Here is a 17,642-nt window from a genome sequence, read left to right as displayed (position 1 = left end):
AGGACCGCCCCCGTGATGTCACAGCTGGTGACAGAGGCCCTCGGCAGGCAGGCCCCATGCCCACCACCAGCACCGAGGAGCGTGAACGCACAACGCTGCCAGGTGGCCTTGTGTCCGGCAGCTATTTTAATTCTTTCTGGACAATGCTGGAGGCCAACCAGCGTTAGCTGCAGACAGCTGACCTTCAACTGGCATTTGCTCCAGTTGAAGGAGAGCCACCCTCAGTGCAGCGCCTTCGGCCCTGTCCTTACACGGCAAGGCAAGGGGGGGGGGGGGGTGTCCCAGAGCGACTTTGGAAATGGCTCTGGTGGCAATCAACAACAGAGGTATCAGCCAAGTGCCACATACAGTCAGCTGTCAGGGCACAAGACCGGGCGGAACTGTACTGGGAAGGGAGGAAACAAACATTCTCAAGTGTCTGCTACAGACTGGGCACAGGGGGCTTCTCACTGAGTCCCCACCGTCCTGAGCACGAAAGGCCATCATCTCTGGCACACGATGAGGAGACCGAGGTCCAGAGAGGCCCACTGACCTCAAGTCACACAGCCGACCAGCGGCAGAGCTGGGCTTCCAATCCAATCAGATCTCAGACTCTAATTTTGAGGTAGAAAGATGTCTGAGATAAATGGAGACACCTTTATTGATCAGACTTCAAATCAAGCACTGCACATACTGCCTCCGAAAAGAGAAGACAATATATGCAATGCCGACTTCTCAACGGGGGGCGATTTTGCTCCCCAGGGGATATGAGGCAACACCTGCAGACATTTCTGGTGGTCACAATTTGGGGAATGTGCTATGATGTCTAGTGGCCAGAGGCCAGGGAGGTTGTTCAGCGCCCTACAGGGCACAGGAGAGCCCTGCACAAGGAACCGCACAACCCCAAGTATCCACAGAGCCCCCGCTGGGAAATCGTGAGAGACTGAATCCAGAATCTACCGTTTATGACCTGTGCTATCCCGAGAAAGTTACTTTACTATCCTGTGCCTCAATTCCCTCACAGGAAGGAAATAATAAAAGTATTTGGAAATAAACGCCAGGGCCCGGCCTGATGTGAAGGGCTCAGGGGCTGCACCTCCCTGCAGGGTGGCCATTACTGCAGGTGGGCCACTGGGCTGGGCCCGGGCAGTACCCAGCCCTCAATCCTCACCCTCCCCTGTCTGCCACAAAACAGGATGGCCAAAGCCACCCAACGGCGAGCTGACGGGAGGGCAGGTTTCTCTGAGGCCAAACCTTCCCCTTATCAGAAAGCAAGAAAGGACACGGTGTAGCCCAGCAAAAGCTGACAGCGTGAACATGACTGTGTGACACCATAGAAGATAAAGGGACCCTCGGGACCTTCTCAGGCCACCATCCTCCCACTGCTTCTGGGATGGCCAGTGGCAAAGGAGGGCTCCAGGGGCCAGATCCAGTCCGCCCTGAGCTCGCGCACCCGCCACAGACTGAGAAGGGCCGACCCAGATGGCTGGGGAAGGGATCCTATTTTGTGACCCATGAAAATTAAACGGAACTCCAATCTCAGTGTGGGTGAATGTTTGTCTGGAGCGCAGCCGGGGCCCGTGCAGCTGCGCCGCTTGGACTGCTCCCGCAGGAACAGAGACCCTCCGGCCACCAGGCTGGAAAGATCCACCCTCCGGCCTTGATGAAAGCAGCTGTTTTCGGTCCTGACATGAGGAGCTTTGAGCAGCACCTGAACTCATGGATCAGCATTTCTAGGGATCATGGTGGGGGGCCCGGGCAGCTGTCTGTCAAAGTCCCCCCCCCAGGAAATTCTAATGCACACAGCCAAGGGGGAGGCCACTGAGAGCCAGGAGGGACACTTCCATGCAAGCAGCTGGCCCCGGCTCTGAGCAAATTCCCACTGCAGTGACATCCCTCAGCATGGGGACGCCCCCCAGTCCAATTTCTTCTGCCTCCCCCTCCCCGACTTCATTTCATCTCTTTCAACCCAAGTGTCTCCCGAGAAACCCTTTTTCCTCCACTCTGATTCGCGTTCATTTCCCTGTTCTCTGAACTCTGACCCCATCCACACACCAAGAAAAACTGGTCACTCTTTGGGACCTACCTATGATCTCTGGCTCCTTAGATGACCCAGGACTTCAGGGAAGGATCCCAAGTGACTCCTGAATCCCAAGAGCTCTTTTGCCACTGAACCGACTTTGCAGAGATGGGGTAATGAGAACATTTGTGCTGAACCAGGAAGACCCTCAGAACCTGCATTCTCAACAAGTCTAGAAAGACCTATTAGGATCGGCCCCAGTGACAGACAAGGAATCTAAGTTTCCGTGGCTGGACGGCGCTTGCTCCAGGTGACCCGGCTCAGTGGCACAGCTGGGTTGTCTCACCCCAAACTTTAGCAGCCTCAGTCAACTGTAAGCCAAGGAAGGAGCGATGATATTGCCCCAAACAGCACATCCCTGTTATGATCAACAGGGGACCCCACATCCTACACGTTCTGGACTTGTTGGGACAATTTCAAATTCTTCCAAGTGTATGTTCTGTTCTGTTTTGTTGGAATAAAGTAGTTTGTGATAGGTGTTTATGTTGAGAATAGAGTGGAAAATTAAACATGATTCAACGGATCTGCTCAACTGCAGGTATAAACAGCTTTAAGATCAGGAAAGACTGCATCCTTTGTAGACGACATGGCCTGACGTGGCTACGCTCTAGGATTTGAGTGTTTTGCCGCAGGACACAGATCAGGGCTTCAAAAGTGTAAGAAATGTGATCTCTATGCTCCATGAAGGATGTGACCCAGACCCAGTCCCGGTCCCTCTCCTGGCCCCTTGCTCATCTGGCCGGAGGCACTTCAAGGAAGGTGCCCTTGAAGGCTCTGAGTCTGCTCTGCAGCAGGACCACAGAAGAGCAGGCCAGCAGCAGGCCAGCTCCCTCCTGGCAGCTGGCGGAAGGAACAGGACACTCCTTCACCTCCCTGAACCTCCCATCATGAGGCTGAACCACCTCCGGGCCCTCCGGCTCCAGGAGCCCCCGCTTCCCTGGATATGCACACGTCATGGTGACCCGTTACTCGCTGAGGGCTGTGGTCTTCTGACGAGTCCAGCAGTAGCGGGGGTCACTTATTTTTTAAGGAGTCTACTTGAGAAGGTCGTGTCTGCAAAGTGGTGGAGCCTGGCTCCCTGGACAGTGGACCCCCTGAGTGACATCCTGGCTTTGAATGTCCATTCTGCCCTCGCCAGTGCCAAAAACTTCAGTTTCCTTGTGGTATAAACAGGGGTGACAGCACGCACCTACAAAGCACCCTGACTGACATGCTGAAAGATGACCACAAATAGTAGCCATTATTAAGGTTGCACCTGTAGGCCCTCAGTTAGAATTATAGATAAGACGCCCCCACCACAGAGGCCACATTCTCAGACTGAAACCATGGGAGGTACTGAACCCTGTATATAGCTTTCTCCTATACATATCTATGATCAAATTTATCTTATAAATTAGGTACAATAAGAGATTAATAACAATTAATAGTAAAATAGAATAAGTATAATAAGATACAGTAATAAAACTGCCAACATCACTACTCTAATGCTTGGGGAATTATAAAGTAAAACAGGGTTACTTTAACACAAGTAGTGTAATAGTATGACTAACGTGCAGGTAGCATATATGGAACGGATCCGCTGGACAACAGAATGATTCACACCCCGGGCGAGACTGCACTGCTCACAATGGTGAGCAATTTAAACCCTGTGAATTGTTTACTTCTAGAATTTCTCATTTAATATTTTGGGATCACAATTGATGGAAAGCAAAACCCAGATAAGGGGGGAATTTTATATCAAGAAGACACCTTGATATAAAGGTGTCTTTATATCAAGACACCTCCCCTCCGAATCAGGAGTTCTTGGAGGGCAGAAGTCGTGTTTCCCAAATATTTTTGTGTCCCCTCCTGGTCCCTGAGGCAGGTTTTATGCCTGGGAGGTGTGCGAGGAATGTGTACACACCAAGTAAGTTATCCTATGTGACGGAGGAGGCAGAAACTCAGCTATAAGGGTGTTCCTCATCGTAGTGTCTATAATGGCAAAAAGGGGGAAACAGCTCAAATATCTACTATTTAGAAGTGGGTTACTTCCACATTTTAAGGTGCACCCATTTACAGGAGCAGTCTGGACCCAGTAAAAGCATGGTGTAGAGGAGGGGTTGACAAGCACTTCACCTGTCCCAGGCCAATCTCTGTCCCCCACTCAACCCTGACAATGAAGCACAAAGCAGCCAGAGACTACCTAAAGTAATGAGTGCAGCTGTGTTCCGATATAACTGTTATTTGTGGACACTGATCTTTGAATTCCACATAATTTTCACAAGCCACAAAATAGTATTCTTCTTTTGATTTTTCAACCATTTAAACACCTAAGAACCATGCTTTGTTCTCAGGCCATTGTAAGCAGGCAATGGGTCAGATTGTTGATCTACCTGGTAAAAAACTAAAAGTGAATGTCAATACAATATGTTCTGAATGATCCAATGGTTATAAATAAAACCATCTGCCTTTAAAAAAATGCAAGCATATACAACGGTTGACCATCGAAGGGGATGGAATTATGGTGATTTTTGTTCCTCCTTTTGGTTTACCTATAATTTTCTTAACGTTCAGCAATAAAAATAGCATCGCTTTGGTAAATTGTTTAAAAGTGCAATAAAATAAGGGCAAATAGGAAAAAAAAAAATCAAGGAGGTGCGACGAAGAAGTTCTGGGGCACAAAGATGCCTAAACTAATCTATTCAGAAAAATGACCTTAGATGCGATGTCTGCTCCGGTCCAGGTCAACTGTCCCTAGGTTTCAGCTTCAAAAAATCTTGCCTGCCACAACGGTCACCTCTCTCAAGGCCAGCGGGATGAAGAGGGGGAAAGGGCGGCCCCCGCCCACCGGTCCTCCCGGGGAGCCCTGCTCCAGGCGACAGCACCCACTGCCAGGCCCCGCCTCCTTCTCCCGCCAAGGCGGCCAGGGCGTGCGAGGCGGGCTCCAGGAACCCAGCAGCCAACCGTAAGCTCGCATTTCTCTGGGTCGGGGTTAGGGGAAAGGCGGGTGTGAGGAGGACCGACGGCCGGACTTCTGGGGGATGGGGAGGGAGAACTGCATACATTTGTAAAAGATAACAGTCATTAAAATCGCAGGCTTACTTACTGTACTTTGCGATCAGGAAAACAGACCTTGCACTTGGCAGGACTCATGCTGGCCGACCCGCCGACCAATCCCACCCAGCTCCTGCTGGGGTGCAGCGCTTGCACCCCCTAATGCCCTGAAGCAACCCCCGATCCCGAGGCGGGGCAGCCAGGTCACGGCCTGGAGCTGGAGGAGCGGTCCTAGAACGCCTCCGGCCGCGTCCTGCGGCAGCCGGCCGGCTCCCAACTCGGCGCTGCGCCTGCCCCATCCCGAAATGCGCTCTGCGCGCCAGTGCCAGGGGCCGACGCTGCCGCCGGGGCCCCGCCCCGCCCCCTGCGTAGGGCCCGCCCCGGCCCCGCCTCCAGGATGGGCCAGCTCCGCCCCCTGCTCAGGGCCCCGCCCCCGGGCCGGCCACTCTCAGACCCGCGGCTGACCTTGGGCTGTGGATGAGAGCGGCGAAGACTACTAAAAACCCGCTCCTTCACTTCCCTCCCCAGCGCCTTGGACTGGGGAAGAAGAACTCCAGGTTGCACACCCCCACCTCGTGCAGCATTTGAGATGCTTGAGCACACGCAGCATAGGCAAGTGATGGAAAATACGGGAAATTCATCACGAGAGCTTGGTGACCACGGTGCCTGTACAAAGCTCCCCTGGTTGACTTCCCAGTTCCTGTTCTTGCTCCTCCTTTTCACCTCGACTCCCAGGAACGGGCTTGCTCCGCACCCACTGCCAACCCAGTGAGCGTCTAGCACACACTTTGAACCACCTGTGTCCCCTCCAGGTCAAGAAGACCCCAGTGGCCCCTGTCATCCTAAATAAAATCCCGGGGAGGCCAACAATTACTGAGATGCCTTTGTCTCATTCTCACAGATTGTTTTTATTCCCATCCCACAGATCAAGAAATCGTGACCCAGAGGTGAATGTTGGCCAAAGTGACCGGGCTGGACACAGTACCTGGATTCCAGTTGAAAGGAATGAATGATGCATTTTCAAGGAATATAGAACAAAAAAAAAAAAAAAAAAAAAAAAAAGCAAACACTGCCTAGAAAATACTCATAATAATAAATATAACGGGAGTTGGGGCTGGGGCTCAGTTGGCAGAGAGAACTTGGCAGAAGGCCCTGGCTTTGCTCCCCAGCACAAGAAAATAACAACAATAATAGTATAATAATTATCTGTGTTCATAGCAAACCATCAGGCAAAAAAAATAATGTAAAGGCTGGCCAATAAATTCCCTTTAAAAGGCACAGGCAGGATAGATTACTGGTATCTGCTCACTTCTGAGAAGAGAATCAATGCTGGCAACGGATGTTTCAGCAACACCAAGTGCAAAAGATTGGTTATATCACAACAGGTACAAAACTAGGGCAGTTTTCTCTTTGTGCAGGGTTGTGTTTGCTACCCTGCAATGAAACATCTTCTGTTATTTAAGTTCCAAGATGAGGTCATCTTGTTAACAATTGACTGTGAGTGGTAATCGTCGACATTTTCATCCTACAATAATAATATTTTTAAAGGCATAGCTCAGTTAAGCATACTGCTCTTAATTGCAATCATGGGCATTTTAAGTGTTTAAACATTTCAAAATCCTGCTAAAGTCTAAATTTAGTTTTTTTTTGTTTTGTTTTGTTTTTTTTGCGGTGCTGGGGATCGAACCCAGGGCCTTGTGCTTGTGAGGCAAGCACTCTACCGACTGAGCTATCTCCCCAGTCCCTAAATTTAGCATATTGACAAAGAATCTGGATTTAGACCCTCTTCAAAACCATTTTTAATAGTTTCCTTTTGGTTTACTGCTTTCTCAAATAAAACACTGCATGATTTCCAGGTTGCTTATTTGCATACTATTCTAATTTGCAAATTATTCTTTATCACATATCCTGATATTTAATGTTTATTTTTTCCCTTTCAGGGTGTTTAAACATTACTATGTTAGCAAAACCTTTTTATTTTTTAAGTCTCTACCACTAATTTTAAACTTGGTTTGTGTTAACTTAAATCCTACACTGCAAGATATAGGAAGAGTTGTTTTGTGTGTGTGTGTGTGTGTGGTGCTGGGGATCGAACCCAGGGCTCTGCTTACAGGGCAAGCACTCTACCAACTGAGCTATCTCCCCAGTCCGGAAGATTTGTTTTAATGAACCCAATGATATAGATTTGATTACAATGTTTGAAGTGTTCACTGTTTAACAATTTTAGACTTGTGACTTTCTTTCTTTGATTTGTTTGTTTTTGCTTTTTCTTCTAGGCTACACTAGCTTGCCATGTAGCAACTGCCCTGTGAATGTTACAATAAGGACTGGGAAAATTTTTCTGGGTGTAATGTCTGCTACAGTTTCTGAAAGTATTTCTCTCTAGTTCTCAGTGATTTAAATGTGACCAAGCCTTCTGTACTTTGTCACAAAAAAGCAGGTTTTGCATTCACTATTTTGGTGAGTGTCAAAATAAGAATTTATGGTGTATTACCGTTGATTCACTTTGAATTAAAATATATATATTGCGGGGGTGAGGGAGGCACAGGCAGGATCACACCTCCAGGGAGCGTTGCAAGCTTTCATAATGTGAAATGCGGCCTCTCCCCCAGTTGTATAAACAGCCCTGCCTGAGGGCCGTGGTTAGCTGTGCTCTAACAACGTAGTAAATAACACTTCAACAACGGGTTTAAAACAATACAAAACTGTTGGGCCTGTAATTCCGTGGACTCAGGAGGATGAGTCAAGAGGATGGCAAGTTTGAGGCCAGCCTCAGCAACTTGGCAAGACCCTAAGCAACTTAACCAGTCCCTGTCTCAAAAAAATAAAATAAAATAGAAAGGGCTGGTGAATAGCTCAGTAGGAGTGAATGTGCCCCTGCGTTACTACGCCAGTCAAGAAAGAAAAGAAACAGAAAAACGAAACAGGTGAACAAAAGTCTGTTCTTCAGAGTTTCTAGAAGGTTCTTCATGGCCTTATCTTTGCCTCTCCAAAAAAGAAATCCACCTTAGGAAGCTCCTTCTTTCTGTCCTTCCTTCCTCCCTCCCTCCCTCCCTTCCTTCCTTCCAAGTTTCACACCATACCAGAAAGTATTCATTGTCCCAATGAACCAGATTTAAAAGTGAAATCCTCCAGCTGGCCCTGTGGCCCAGTGGCAGAGCACTTGCCTGGCAGTTCCATCCCTTCAGCCGCTCAAAGGGGAGCGGGAGGGCACTCTTGGGGGCTGGGGTGCAGCTCAGTGGCAGAGTCCTTGCTAGCATGCATGAAACCCTGGATTCTATCCCAGCACCACGAAATAAACAAATAAGTAACTACCTCAACACAGGGAGATCAGGTCATTAAGATATTTCCAATACTGCCCACCCCCATCAGAATCACGTACAAGAGAACTGCTTGCCAGCTTCCGTGAATTGTTCTAGATTTTTATTCTCAATTGCCAGTTTCTGAAAGTATTTCTCTCTAGTTCTCAGTGATTTAAATGTGACCAAGCCTTCTGTACTTTGTCACAAAAAGCAAGTGCCTCCTGCCTGTGCCTCCCTCACCCCCGCAATATATATATTTTAATTCAAAGTGAATCAACAGTAATACATCATAAATTCTTATTTTGACACTCACCAAAATAATGAGAATTGAACATTCTTAAAACCATGTGAAGGTTTAAGTCCTCTGCTAAGACCACCTGAAAGGCCTCTAACACACCCTGCTTTTACCAGGATCTAAGGAAAGGGAGTTCACTTCAATGGACTTCGATTATGAGAATGATCATCACATGGGTTTATCTCAAATTCTGTTCCTCCCCCCCCCCCCTTGAAACAGCCTCTCACTAGGCTGGCCTTGAACTCCTGGGTTCAAGCAATCCTCCTGCCTCAGCCTTCCAGTAGCTGGAATTAATGGTGGACACCTTAGTAACCCAACTGATTTCTCTCTGCCTGCATTATTAGGGAATAGAAAATAAGAATAGAGGAACACTATACACCCCTGAGTAGTAAACCACCTTTGTGTTTGGTTGATAGGTTCTGTAGTACTAGGGATTGGACCCAGAGGTGCTCTCCCACTAAGCTACATCTCCAGCCCTTTATTAAATAATTAATTTATTTCTTTTTTTTTTTTTTTTTTTTTTTTTTTTTTGAGACAGGGTCTCACTACCTAGTTGCCCAGGCTGGCCTCAAACTTGCGATCCTCCTGCTTCAACCTCTTCAATAGCTGGGATTACAGGTCGGAGTGCATCACCACACCTGGCTTCTACACCATCTCCATGCAAACATTACTTCTGCTTTCCAATGAAACAATTTAAAAGGGACTGCAACTGCCATCTTTTGTTTATTTGTTTGTTTTGATTTGGGGATTGAACCCAGGGGCACTTTGCCACTGAGCAAAATCCCCAACCCTTTTTATCTCCATTTTTAAATTTTGAGACAGGGCCTCGCTAAATTGCAAACTTGAGATCCTCCTATCTCAGCCTCCCAGATTGTCACTGCGATTCTCCGCCCACTCATCTATAAACTCATTCATATATAGTTTGCTTTCATCAAAAGACAAATAAAACAAGGGACTGGGGTTGTAGCTCAGTGGTAGAGCTTGCCTGGCTCGTGTGTCCATCTCCAACTAAAAAAATAAATAATTAATTAAAAGAATAAAATGAAAGGATTCCTTTCAATATGTGATGGGGAGATGTCACATTAAGTTCAGAGCAGAAGTGAGGGATTTTTCTAAAAAAAAAAAATAAAGAGCACTGTCAAGCTTGAGGACCCACACCTTGGGAGGCTGAACCAGGAGGATCTCGAGTTGGAGGCCAGCCTCAGCAACTTAGTGAGGCCCCAAACAAGTCAGTGAGACCCTGTCTCTAAATAAAAGATTAAAAGGGCTTGGGAGGTGGCTCAGTGGTTATGCATCCCTGGATTCAATCCCCAGTACCAAAAAAAAAAAAAAAAAAAAAAAAAGACAGAGAGAGAGAGAGAGAGAGAGTACTGATGCTTAAGGGGACAGAAGCAGAAAACCTGGTTAGTCCTATGTACCCTGCATTCATTTAAGAGCAACCCCCCAACCTCACTATCTGTCCCCCAAATAGTACAACTCAAGGACAAGGGATCCTTTTCTCTCAAGCCCCCAGAAAACCTTTTAGGAGCTAAAAAATATGAAAGTGAGGTTTCTTCCAGCCCCTTCCTACATCAATAAATGAATAAATAAAATATAGACCGATCCTTGGCATTCCACTCCTAAACACGGAAAAAACATTTACAGATGATTTAAAGATTCGTGGCCGGCTCAGCGCTTGGAGGTGATGGGAAGAGGCTGGGCTCCCTCTGGAAACCGCTGGGGACGCTGCTGGAGGGGAGGCGGGGCCGGCGGCCGGCAGCCCATCTTCCTGCTGGTCTTTCAGCCACTGGGCAGGGCCTCCTCTGCAAGGCTCTGCAGAGCTCTCCTGGGGTCTTAGGTCTGCGAGCCAAACTTCCCACCTCGACGACCCCAGCGTGGACCGGGCAGCCGCAGGGGAAGGACCCAGCACCCAGGTGCTGCTCTGGACGGGTCCTGTCCTTCACCTGCCTTTGCGACCCTCCCTCCTCCGGGGTTGCAGGTCGCTGTGCACCAGGCTGGGCCGCTGAGGGCCGAGGCGCCCACTGCTAAGATCGGCAGGAAACTGCAGCCCCGCAGCCTCCAGCGTGCGTGCACCTCCGGGCAAGGACAGGCTCTCGCCCTCTCTGCCTCCACAGCGCCGCACACAGTGCCTGGCGCCCAGTGCAAATGCCCCCAAGCCAAGGACCTGATGGCTACACCTTAGCTTCTCCTCCTGACCGTGACACCGGACTCTGCACTAATGGACCCGGGAGGAAACGGCTCTAAATGGACACGTTTCCCGCCTTTTCCAGCAACTCCCTTCCTGATCTCTTAGTCCCCTCTGCACACCACCCTCCCCCAAACGCACACACACAGACTGTAAGAGCCACAAAGAACCTTGGGGCATCCAGTCCAGTCCCCAGAGGGCAGGCGATCTCCCCAAGGTCACCCAGGAAACAGCCCCTGCCTCCTGACCTTTGCCGCTAATGGGAAAAACAAGTGAGGAGGAAGGGGAGGGAGGGAGCCTTCTGGAGCCCCAGCCTCTTCCCAACCCAGGGAGAGGGAGCAGCAGCCCCGCACAGGCAGGACGTCCCCGGGTTTTTATACCATTTTATTATCAAACATGGTTAAAGGTGTTATGACACTCAGAGGAGAAAGTTAGAAAATGCAGATGAAAAATGGAATCATTCATAATCATGCTACGTAAAGGCAATGATCATTCACTGTAGAGACACTCCTTACAGTACACACACACACACACACACACACACACTGAACCCAAGCATTTCTGTGCACATGGTGCCCCAGGACCTTAGCACATGACACACGAGACACAATCCCTCATCTGAAACTCCCAAAGTCCCGCGTGCTTCGAAACTAGGGACTTGTTTGTTTGTTAAGGAAGGTAAAGTTCTGTTTTGCTTTGTTTTTGGTACCAGGGGATTGAACTCGGGGATGCTTAACCACTGAGCCACATCCCCAGCCCTTTTTATTTTTCGAGAAAGGCTCTCACTAAGTTGCTAAAGCAAACCTTGAACTTGTGATCCTTCTGCCTCAGCCGCCCAAGATGCGGGGATTACTGGCATGTGCCACCACACCTGACAGGAAGGTAAAGTTTTATTCCTGATTATGGTGTTAAATTTCGGCAGCAGAAGGCATGCATATTCACACAAAACCAGATCAAGGCTATAAATAACGTCTCATCGATTTAGGAAGTTTTGCTTCTAAATAAGTTCACTGCCAACTTCAACTTTGACTTTCATAGCTTTAAGTTTCAGCTCTGCAGTTGAGTCATCCTGAACCTGCCCCACCCCCCCTGATCCCAGCAGTGTGCCCCCCACAACGTGGCGCTTAGGGCAATGAGCTAGTAAAGGCTGGCTCCGAACCTGGAAATCTCATGCCAGGCTCCGTGCACTAAGCATGCTGCTGTTTATTCAACAAAATGCGGTCACACTGAACCAGGTAAGGCGACACAAAGTTCCAGAGACTCAGGAGGAGGCTGAGGCGGAAAGATCACAGGTTTGAGACCAGCCTCTGCAAGTTAACAAAATCCTGTCTCAAAATAAAATTTAAAAGACCAGAGATGTAAGCTCAGAGGTAAAGCACCCCGGGTTCAAACCGCAGCACCAAAAATTAAATCAAGGCAAATGGTAACCTTCATTCCAGAGTCTGCAAGCAGCTCTTTTGCCACATCAGGGAATGTTCTCACCAGCTCTGTTTCTAAGGGTTGCTCGGGAATTCCAACCATCAAGGACTGCGTCCAGGTCCAAAGGAAGGCCAAGTCCCAATCCCTGACCCGAGATGAACCCAAAGCACAGGACATGGGAAGACAGACCAGAAAAGACGGCACAAAGCCCCTGGCTCTATAGTCCTGGGTGTCCTTGGCCAGGGAAGGAGAGGGAAGGGTGAATTTGCACAACCAGGTCAAAAACGAAAGAGAAATTCAGAACTGGAGCTTAACTCCAGAACTAGAATAGGAAGTCACAAAATACATGCGAGAAGAATTTTATGAAAACAAAATTCCACTTTTGCTTAAGAGTGACAATAAAATGCCTTTTCATCTTCCCACCGTCCGTCCATCCATTCATCCATTCCCACATCCGTTCAAGCGTTTCTCCTGCCCCGAGAATGCAGCATTCTGTCTGTGGCAAGCTCCTGTTGCTCACTTGGTTTTGGCATTTGGAAAATGTTCACTGAAGGTCCACCGTGAAGCTACCATGTGATGCATGCCTGTCATCCCAGTGGCTTGGGAGGCTGAGGCAGGAGGATCTCGAGTTCAAGGCCAGCCTCAACAACTTAGCAAGGTGTTCAGCAACAGCCTCAGCAACTTAACGAGGTGCTAAGCAACTCAGGGAGACTCTGTCTCTAGATAAAATATAAAAAGGGCTGGGGAGGTGGCTCGGTGGTTAAGTGCCCCGGGATTCAATCCCTGATACCAATAAAAAAATAAATAAAGTCTATGGTGACAGCACCATGCTAGGCAGTATAGAAAAACAGAGTCCACTCTGAGTGTGAGCCTGCACTCATGGACTTGCAGACCGGCGCAGAAAGACAGGCGACTAGCAAGTAACCAAACGAGGAAATCTCAAGGCGTGAGTTGAGTGTCCCGAAGTAAAACAGCGTAGTCAATAAAGAACCTGGGGCAGGGCTGGGGTGTACCTTAAAGTGGGACAGGGGCAAGGAAGACCCCTGGAAGAGGTGACTTTGATGAGCAAGGAACCAGGACAGGGGATGATGGCAGGACCAGCTACAGAACTTGCAGAGCCCAGTTGCAAAATGCAAGGAAGAAACTCCTTTCATATTAAAAAAAAAAAAAAAAAAAGATATTTTGACAGTTCTGGGGATTGAACCCAGGGAGCACTCGACCATTGAGCTACATCCCCGGCACTTATTATTATTATTATTATTATTATTTTATTTTAAGACAGGGTCTCACTGAGTTGTCTAGTCTAGCCTTAAGCTTGCAATCCTCCTGCCTCAGCCCACCCAAGAGCTGGGATTCTGGGACCAGAGGCGTGCCCCGCTCTGTCCCGCTTCAAAAGTCATCAAGTATCACAAGAGCCTGACAGCAGAGCTCAAAATCAAGCCTGTGGTCCCTCTAAGGGCAAGGCCTGCCCAGTCAGCCAGAGCAGTCAGCCCCGGTGGGTGGCCTTGCAGATAGGGGACAAGAGAGCATTTCAGTTGAGAGGAAGAGCCAGGGCCCTTTGAAGACTGCTTCAAAAAGAGCTTCTGCCCAGGCTTACGCTCCCGGTGGTCCATGCGTGGTCCGCCCGTTTCCTGCCAGGGGTCCTGCGGAAGCCTCCAAGGCGGAAGAGAAGCCAGCGGGCCCCCTCAGGAACCACTGCAAAGGACAAAGGCAGACCCACAAACACGTGCTACCTTGCTGCAGCTCCCACGGAGCACAGAGTCCTGGACAAACACCCCGGCCTCGCCCATGTCTTCTTTCTCTGTCTCTGAAGGGGAAAATGGTAGGTGTGTCCCAGTATAGACGACGGAGCAGCCGCTATGGTTTCAATGTGTCCCCCAAAAGTTCACAGGTCAGAAACTCAATCCCCAAATTCATATGCTGACGGTATTTGAAGTTGGGTCCTTCGTGAGGTAGTTAGGATTGGACAAGCTCCTGAGGATAGAGCCCCAGTGATGGCGTTAGTGAATTTATAAGAGGAAGAAAGCCCAGCTAGCATGCTTGTTCTGTCTCACCTTGTGATACCTTCTGCCTTCCTGTGGTGCAGCCAGTAGGCCCGCACCAGGTGCTGAGCAGATGCCAGAGCCATGCTCTTGGACCACCCAGCCTCCAGAACTGTGAGGCAAATAAACTTTTATTCTGTATAGACTTCCAGGTCTCAGGTATTTTGTTACAGCAATGAAAACTAAGACAACAACTTATCAGGAAAAAAAAATCATAATAATAAAAAGGAGCTTCCTGGATTCTACTAACAGGAGTTTTGTTCACCATATTGGCCTTCTTGGGTCAGGCTTCATTTCCTCAATGCTGCATCTGGTTATCTGCAGGTAACTCATCAGCTGGCCTGCCCATGTTGCTATTAGGCAAAATATACGTGAGGCCCTTGATTTAGACTGAGCTCCTAGACTAAACCCCAGCAGACCAAACCAGAATGGAGTTGCTCATGCTAAATGCCACACAATCAAACTGAATTTGAAAACAGATTCATCTTCTAGACAACAAGAAATCAGAAGGGGCCAGCATGCAGTCCCCCGTTTTAACCCTATAAGGAAAGGCACAGTTTGCTGTCTATTCCTTATTCCTGCTTTCCATTTTTTTTTTTAATAAATACAATTCAGGATTTATTAAAAATCAGGGCTCCCCTGTTGTGCCTTCCTGGCGCTAAGTAAATAAATAACCAGAAGGGACACAGTTGGGGAAAGAAGAAAAATCAATCTCAAGACAGATTCTTTTAACTACCCCTCCCTTTCCCAACCCCTCCCTATGGCTCTTGGGACATAGCACCTAAGCAGGTGCTCAGTCCAGGTAGAATGTGGCCGGCACCAAGGCATACCTGCCCTGCCCAGGAGGGGAGACAGTCCCCGGGATCACTTGTTTCCAGCCCTTGATAACCCAGAGACCTGCTCCCCACAGAGGCCAGGGCTGAAGCACCAGTTGGAGGCACCTGAGGGTGGTAGTGGTCGGGGGAGAACAGGGTTAACAACCCAGGCAGCATAAGCAGCTAAAAGGGGGTCCGGCCCCCTCTCCAGGTTCAACCAGTGCCTGACAAGTCATGTCCCATCCCCCTTCTCCCCTTGAGCCTGCCAGTTCTGCACTCAGCTGAGGATCTTCCGGGGCAGTTCAACGGAGGCACGGATGAAAACTGCATCATCCCGCACATAGTTTCGCTTTCGGATATCCTGGTGGGAGATGAACTTGGGGTATCCAAAGCCCAGAGAACTCTCATCCAGGGAGCCTCGCCAAGTGCCTGGCTTTTGGAAATTCTTCCAGTTTGGGTCAGGGTGGAAGGTCTCAGTGACATGCTGTGGCTTAGCCAGCCCTGGATCACTCTGATCCAGCAGGGAGAAAGTGACACGACGGGCAAAGGGCCACTCAAGGAGATTGTCAAAGGCTCCCGGCAGCACACGAATGTAGAGAGAGAGATGTGCCCTCACCACTGCCGTTGCCATTGAGGAATGCAGACACCTGGAGCTTGTAACCATACTTATGTGTGTAGAAGGCTGGGCTGAAGCACTCGAGGTTGGGCTTGGCCTTGGCCTCTTGTAGCCGCCGCCCATAGCTGCCAATCTTCCAGATGAGCACACCATCACAGCCTACTGATAGTTCCTCCAGCTCTCGACGAAGCTCCTGCAGCTCCTGCCGCTGCCGGCTCACCAGGGCACACATCATGGCCAGATGTGGTTTCACACTCTCCTCCACGTGCCGCGCCATTGCCAGCTTAAGGCACTGTTGGCAAAGCCCCAGGCGATGAGAGAAGGGAGGAGTGTTACCAAAAGGGGAAGGGGTTCAGGGGTGGCAGGCACCCAACTCTGCATGAGGAAGACAGGGTGCTAGGAAGAACCTGGAGCTGGCCAGCAGGGGGAAGGACCACAAAGAACTAAACTGCCAGGAAACCTAGCTTTCATCTAGGACTTCATGGGCTAAAGATGGGCAGACAGGCTGACAGGAAAAAGGGGCATCTTACCCTGTGCTTGCAACCGGAGTCTTTGAATGGGCATAGCACCAAGGCAGTACTACAGCTGTCCTTCAGATGATTCGGCAGGTCCTCCCGAGCCACAGTGCCTACGCCACATTGGTTGGGGCAGGGCACTGGCAGCCTTGGGCACTGGTATTGGTGGCTCTGGATGGTGTCAAAAACGAACTCCTTTGTGCAATAGGTACAAGGCTGGGTGCGCTTGGGGCACTCAGAAGTGGCATGCTGGGCCAGTAGTCGCCGCATCATGCGGGCACCACACTTGTTCTCACAGTACACACTCTCTTGGGGGCACATGCCCTCACGGCTCTCATAGGCTTCCCCACCGAAGTCACAACCACTGAACTCCCACTTGAAGCGCCGCTTGGGGCAGTCATGCTGCAAGTGTGCAGGCAGATCACGGCGACTCAGCTTGGCAGGGCAGCGATTGGGGCAGGGGATTACATTGAAGCTGCAGGTATTCAGGTGGCCCTGTAAATGTCGAAGTGGCCCAATCCAGCGGCAGCCCTCCTCACTGCGGATGCACCGGATGGGCAGGCCAAGCACCTGGACCTCCAGCTCTGGGTCTGGGTAGCTCTTGGCATAGTCCAGGGGAAGTTGGTCCTCTGGGCATTTGAAGACTCCTTCACTGAGGAATTCCTGCAGGCAAGTGTCGCAGAAACGGTGGCCACAGGTAGAAACCTGCACGGGCTCGCGCATGGGCTTCCCGCACAGAGGGCACAGCAGTCGCCGCTTGGGCTTCTCCAGGAACTTGTAGTCAAAGTCGGGCATGGTGGGCGGGCGAGCGGTGGGCACGGGCAAGCGGGGCCAGGCACGCGGCGGCCCCACAGCCCGTGCCTCGCTCCGGCCGCGGCGCCGACTCTGCTCCTGCTTTCCTTAGCCCGGGTCTACCTCTAAAACCGGCCTCCTGTGATCAGCGCATGGGAATCCCTAATCTCTTTTGTAGAATGAGCTGCTACCTGGTTCTAGAATGGCTAATAGAAGTCCATTCGCTCTTCAGATTAATTTGTTGTGATCCTGTCTTTTGACACCGCCCTCTAGAATTCATGTCCAAAACCCGCCTGAGTGTTGCCCTGAGGCGCCCAGGGAACAGGTGTGACTCTTGCACAGGAGGAAGAGCCCAGTGGTGTCCTCCACAAAGCAACACCCTGGAGGGTTTTATGGGGAAGTGGGGCTCCCCATGAACATACCTTCAGGAGCTGGCCCAAGGCCCTACCAGTGGGTGTGGGCAAGGGGTCCACAGAGGACTGGCAACCACCAGGCTACTGAGCTTCCCAAAGATGCCAAAATCCAAGGCCAGAAATTCTACACGACAGCCTCCATTTGATCTGTGTCGG

General features: G+C 49.9%; 2 protein-coding genes across 3 annotated transcripts in view; both read right to left on the bottom strand.

The window, feature by feature from the left end:
- Acacb (acetyl-CoA carboxylase beta) overlaps positions 1-17,642 on the bottom strand; it is a 124,039-nt gene that overhangs the window by 82,132 nt on the left and 24,265 nt on the right. Inside the window, exon 1 of one of the 2 annotated variants that reach the window (XM_047559933.1) lies at positions 5,145-5,300. The exons of the other annotated variant lie outside the window; for it this stretch is intronic. Coding sequence (XP_047415889.1) covers positions 5,145-5,191 — 47 coding nt within the window. The 5' untranslated portion in view covers positions 5,192-5,300. Of the gene's footprint in view, positions 1-5,144; positions 5,301-17,642 lie in introns of those variants that run through there. 2 annotated transcript variants of the gene reach the window in all.
- On the bottom strand, positions 14,963-17,076 carry LOC124990203 (TNF receptor-associated factor 4-like). The gene is given in 3 exon segments (XM_047559935.1): positions 14,963-15,758; positions 15,760-16,058; positions 16,297-17,076. Coding segments are annotated over 3 exon segments (1,410 nt in total). The 3' UTR covers positions 14,963-15,427.

Source organism: Sciurus carolinensis, chromosome 8 (assembly GCF_902686445.1).
Source record: "Sciurus carolinensis chromosome 8, mSciCar1.2, whole genome shotgun sequence".
Taxonomy (NCBI): domain Eukaryota; kingdom Metazoa; phylum Chordata; class Mammalia; order Rodentia; family Sciuridae; genus Sciurus; species Sciurus carolinensis.
The sequence above is the reverse complement of the archived record's forward strand: the minus strand, read 5'-3'. Positions and strand labels throughout refer to the sequence as shown.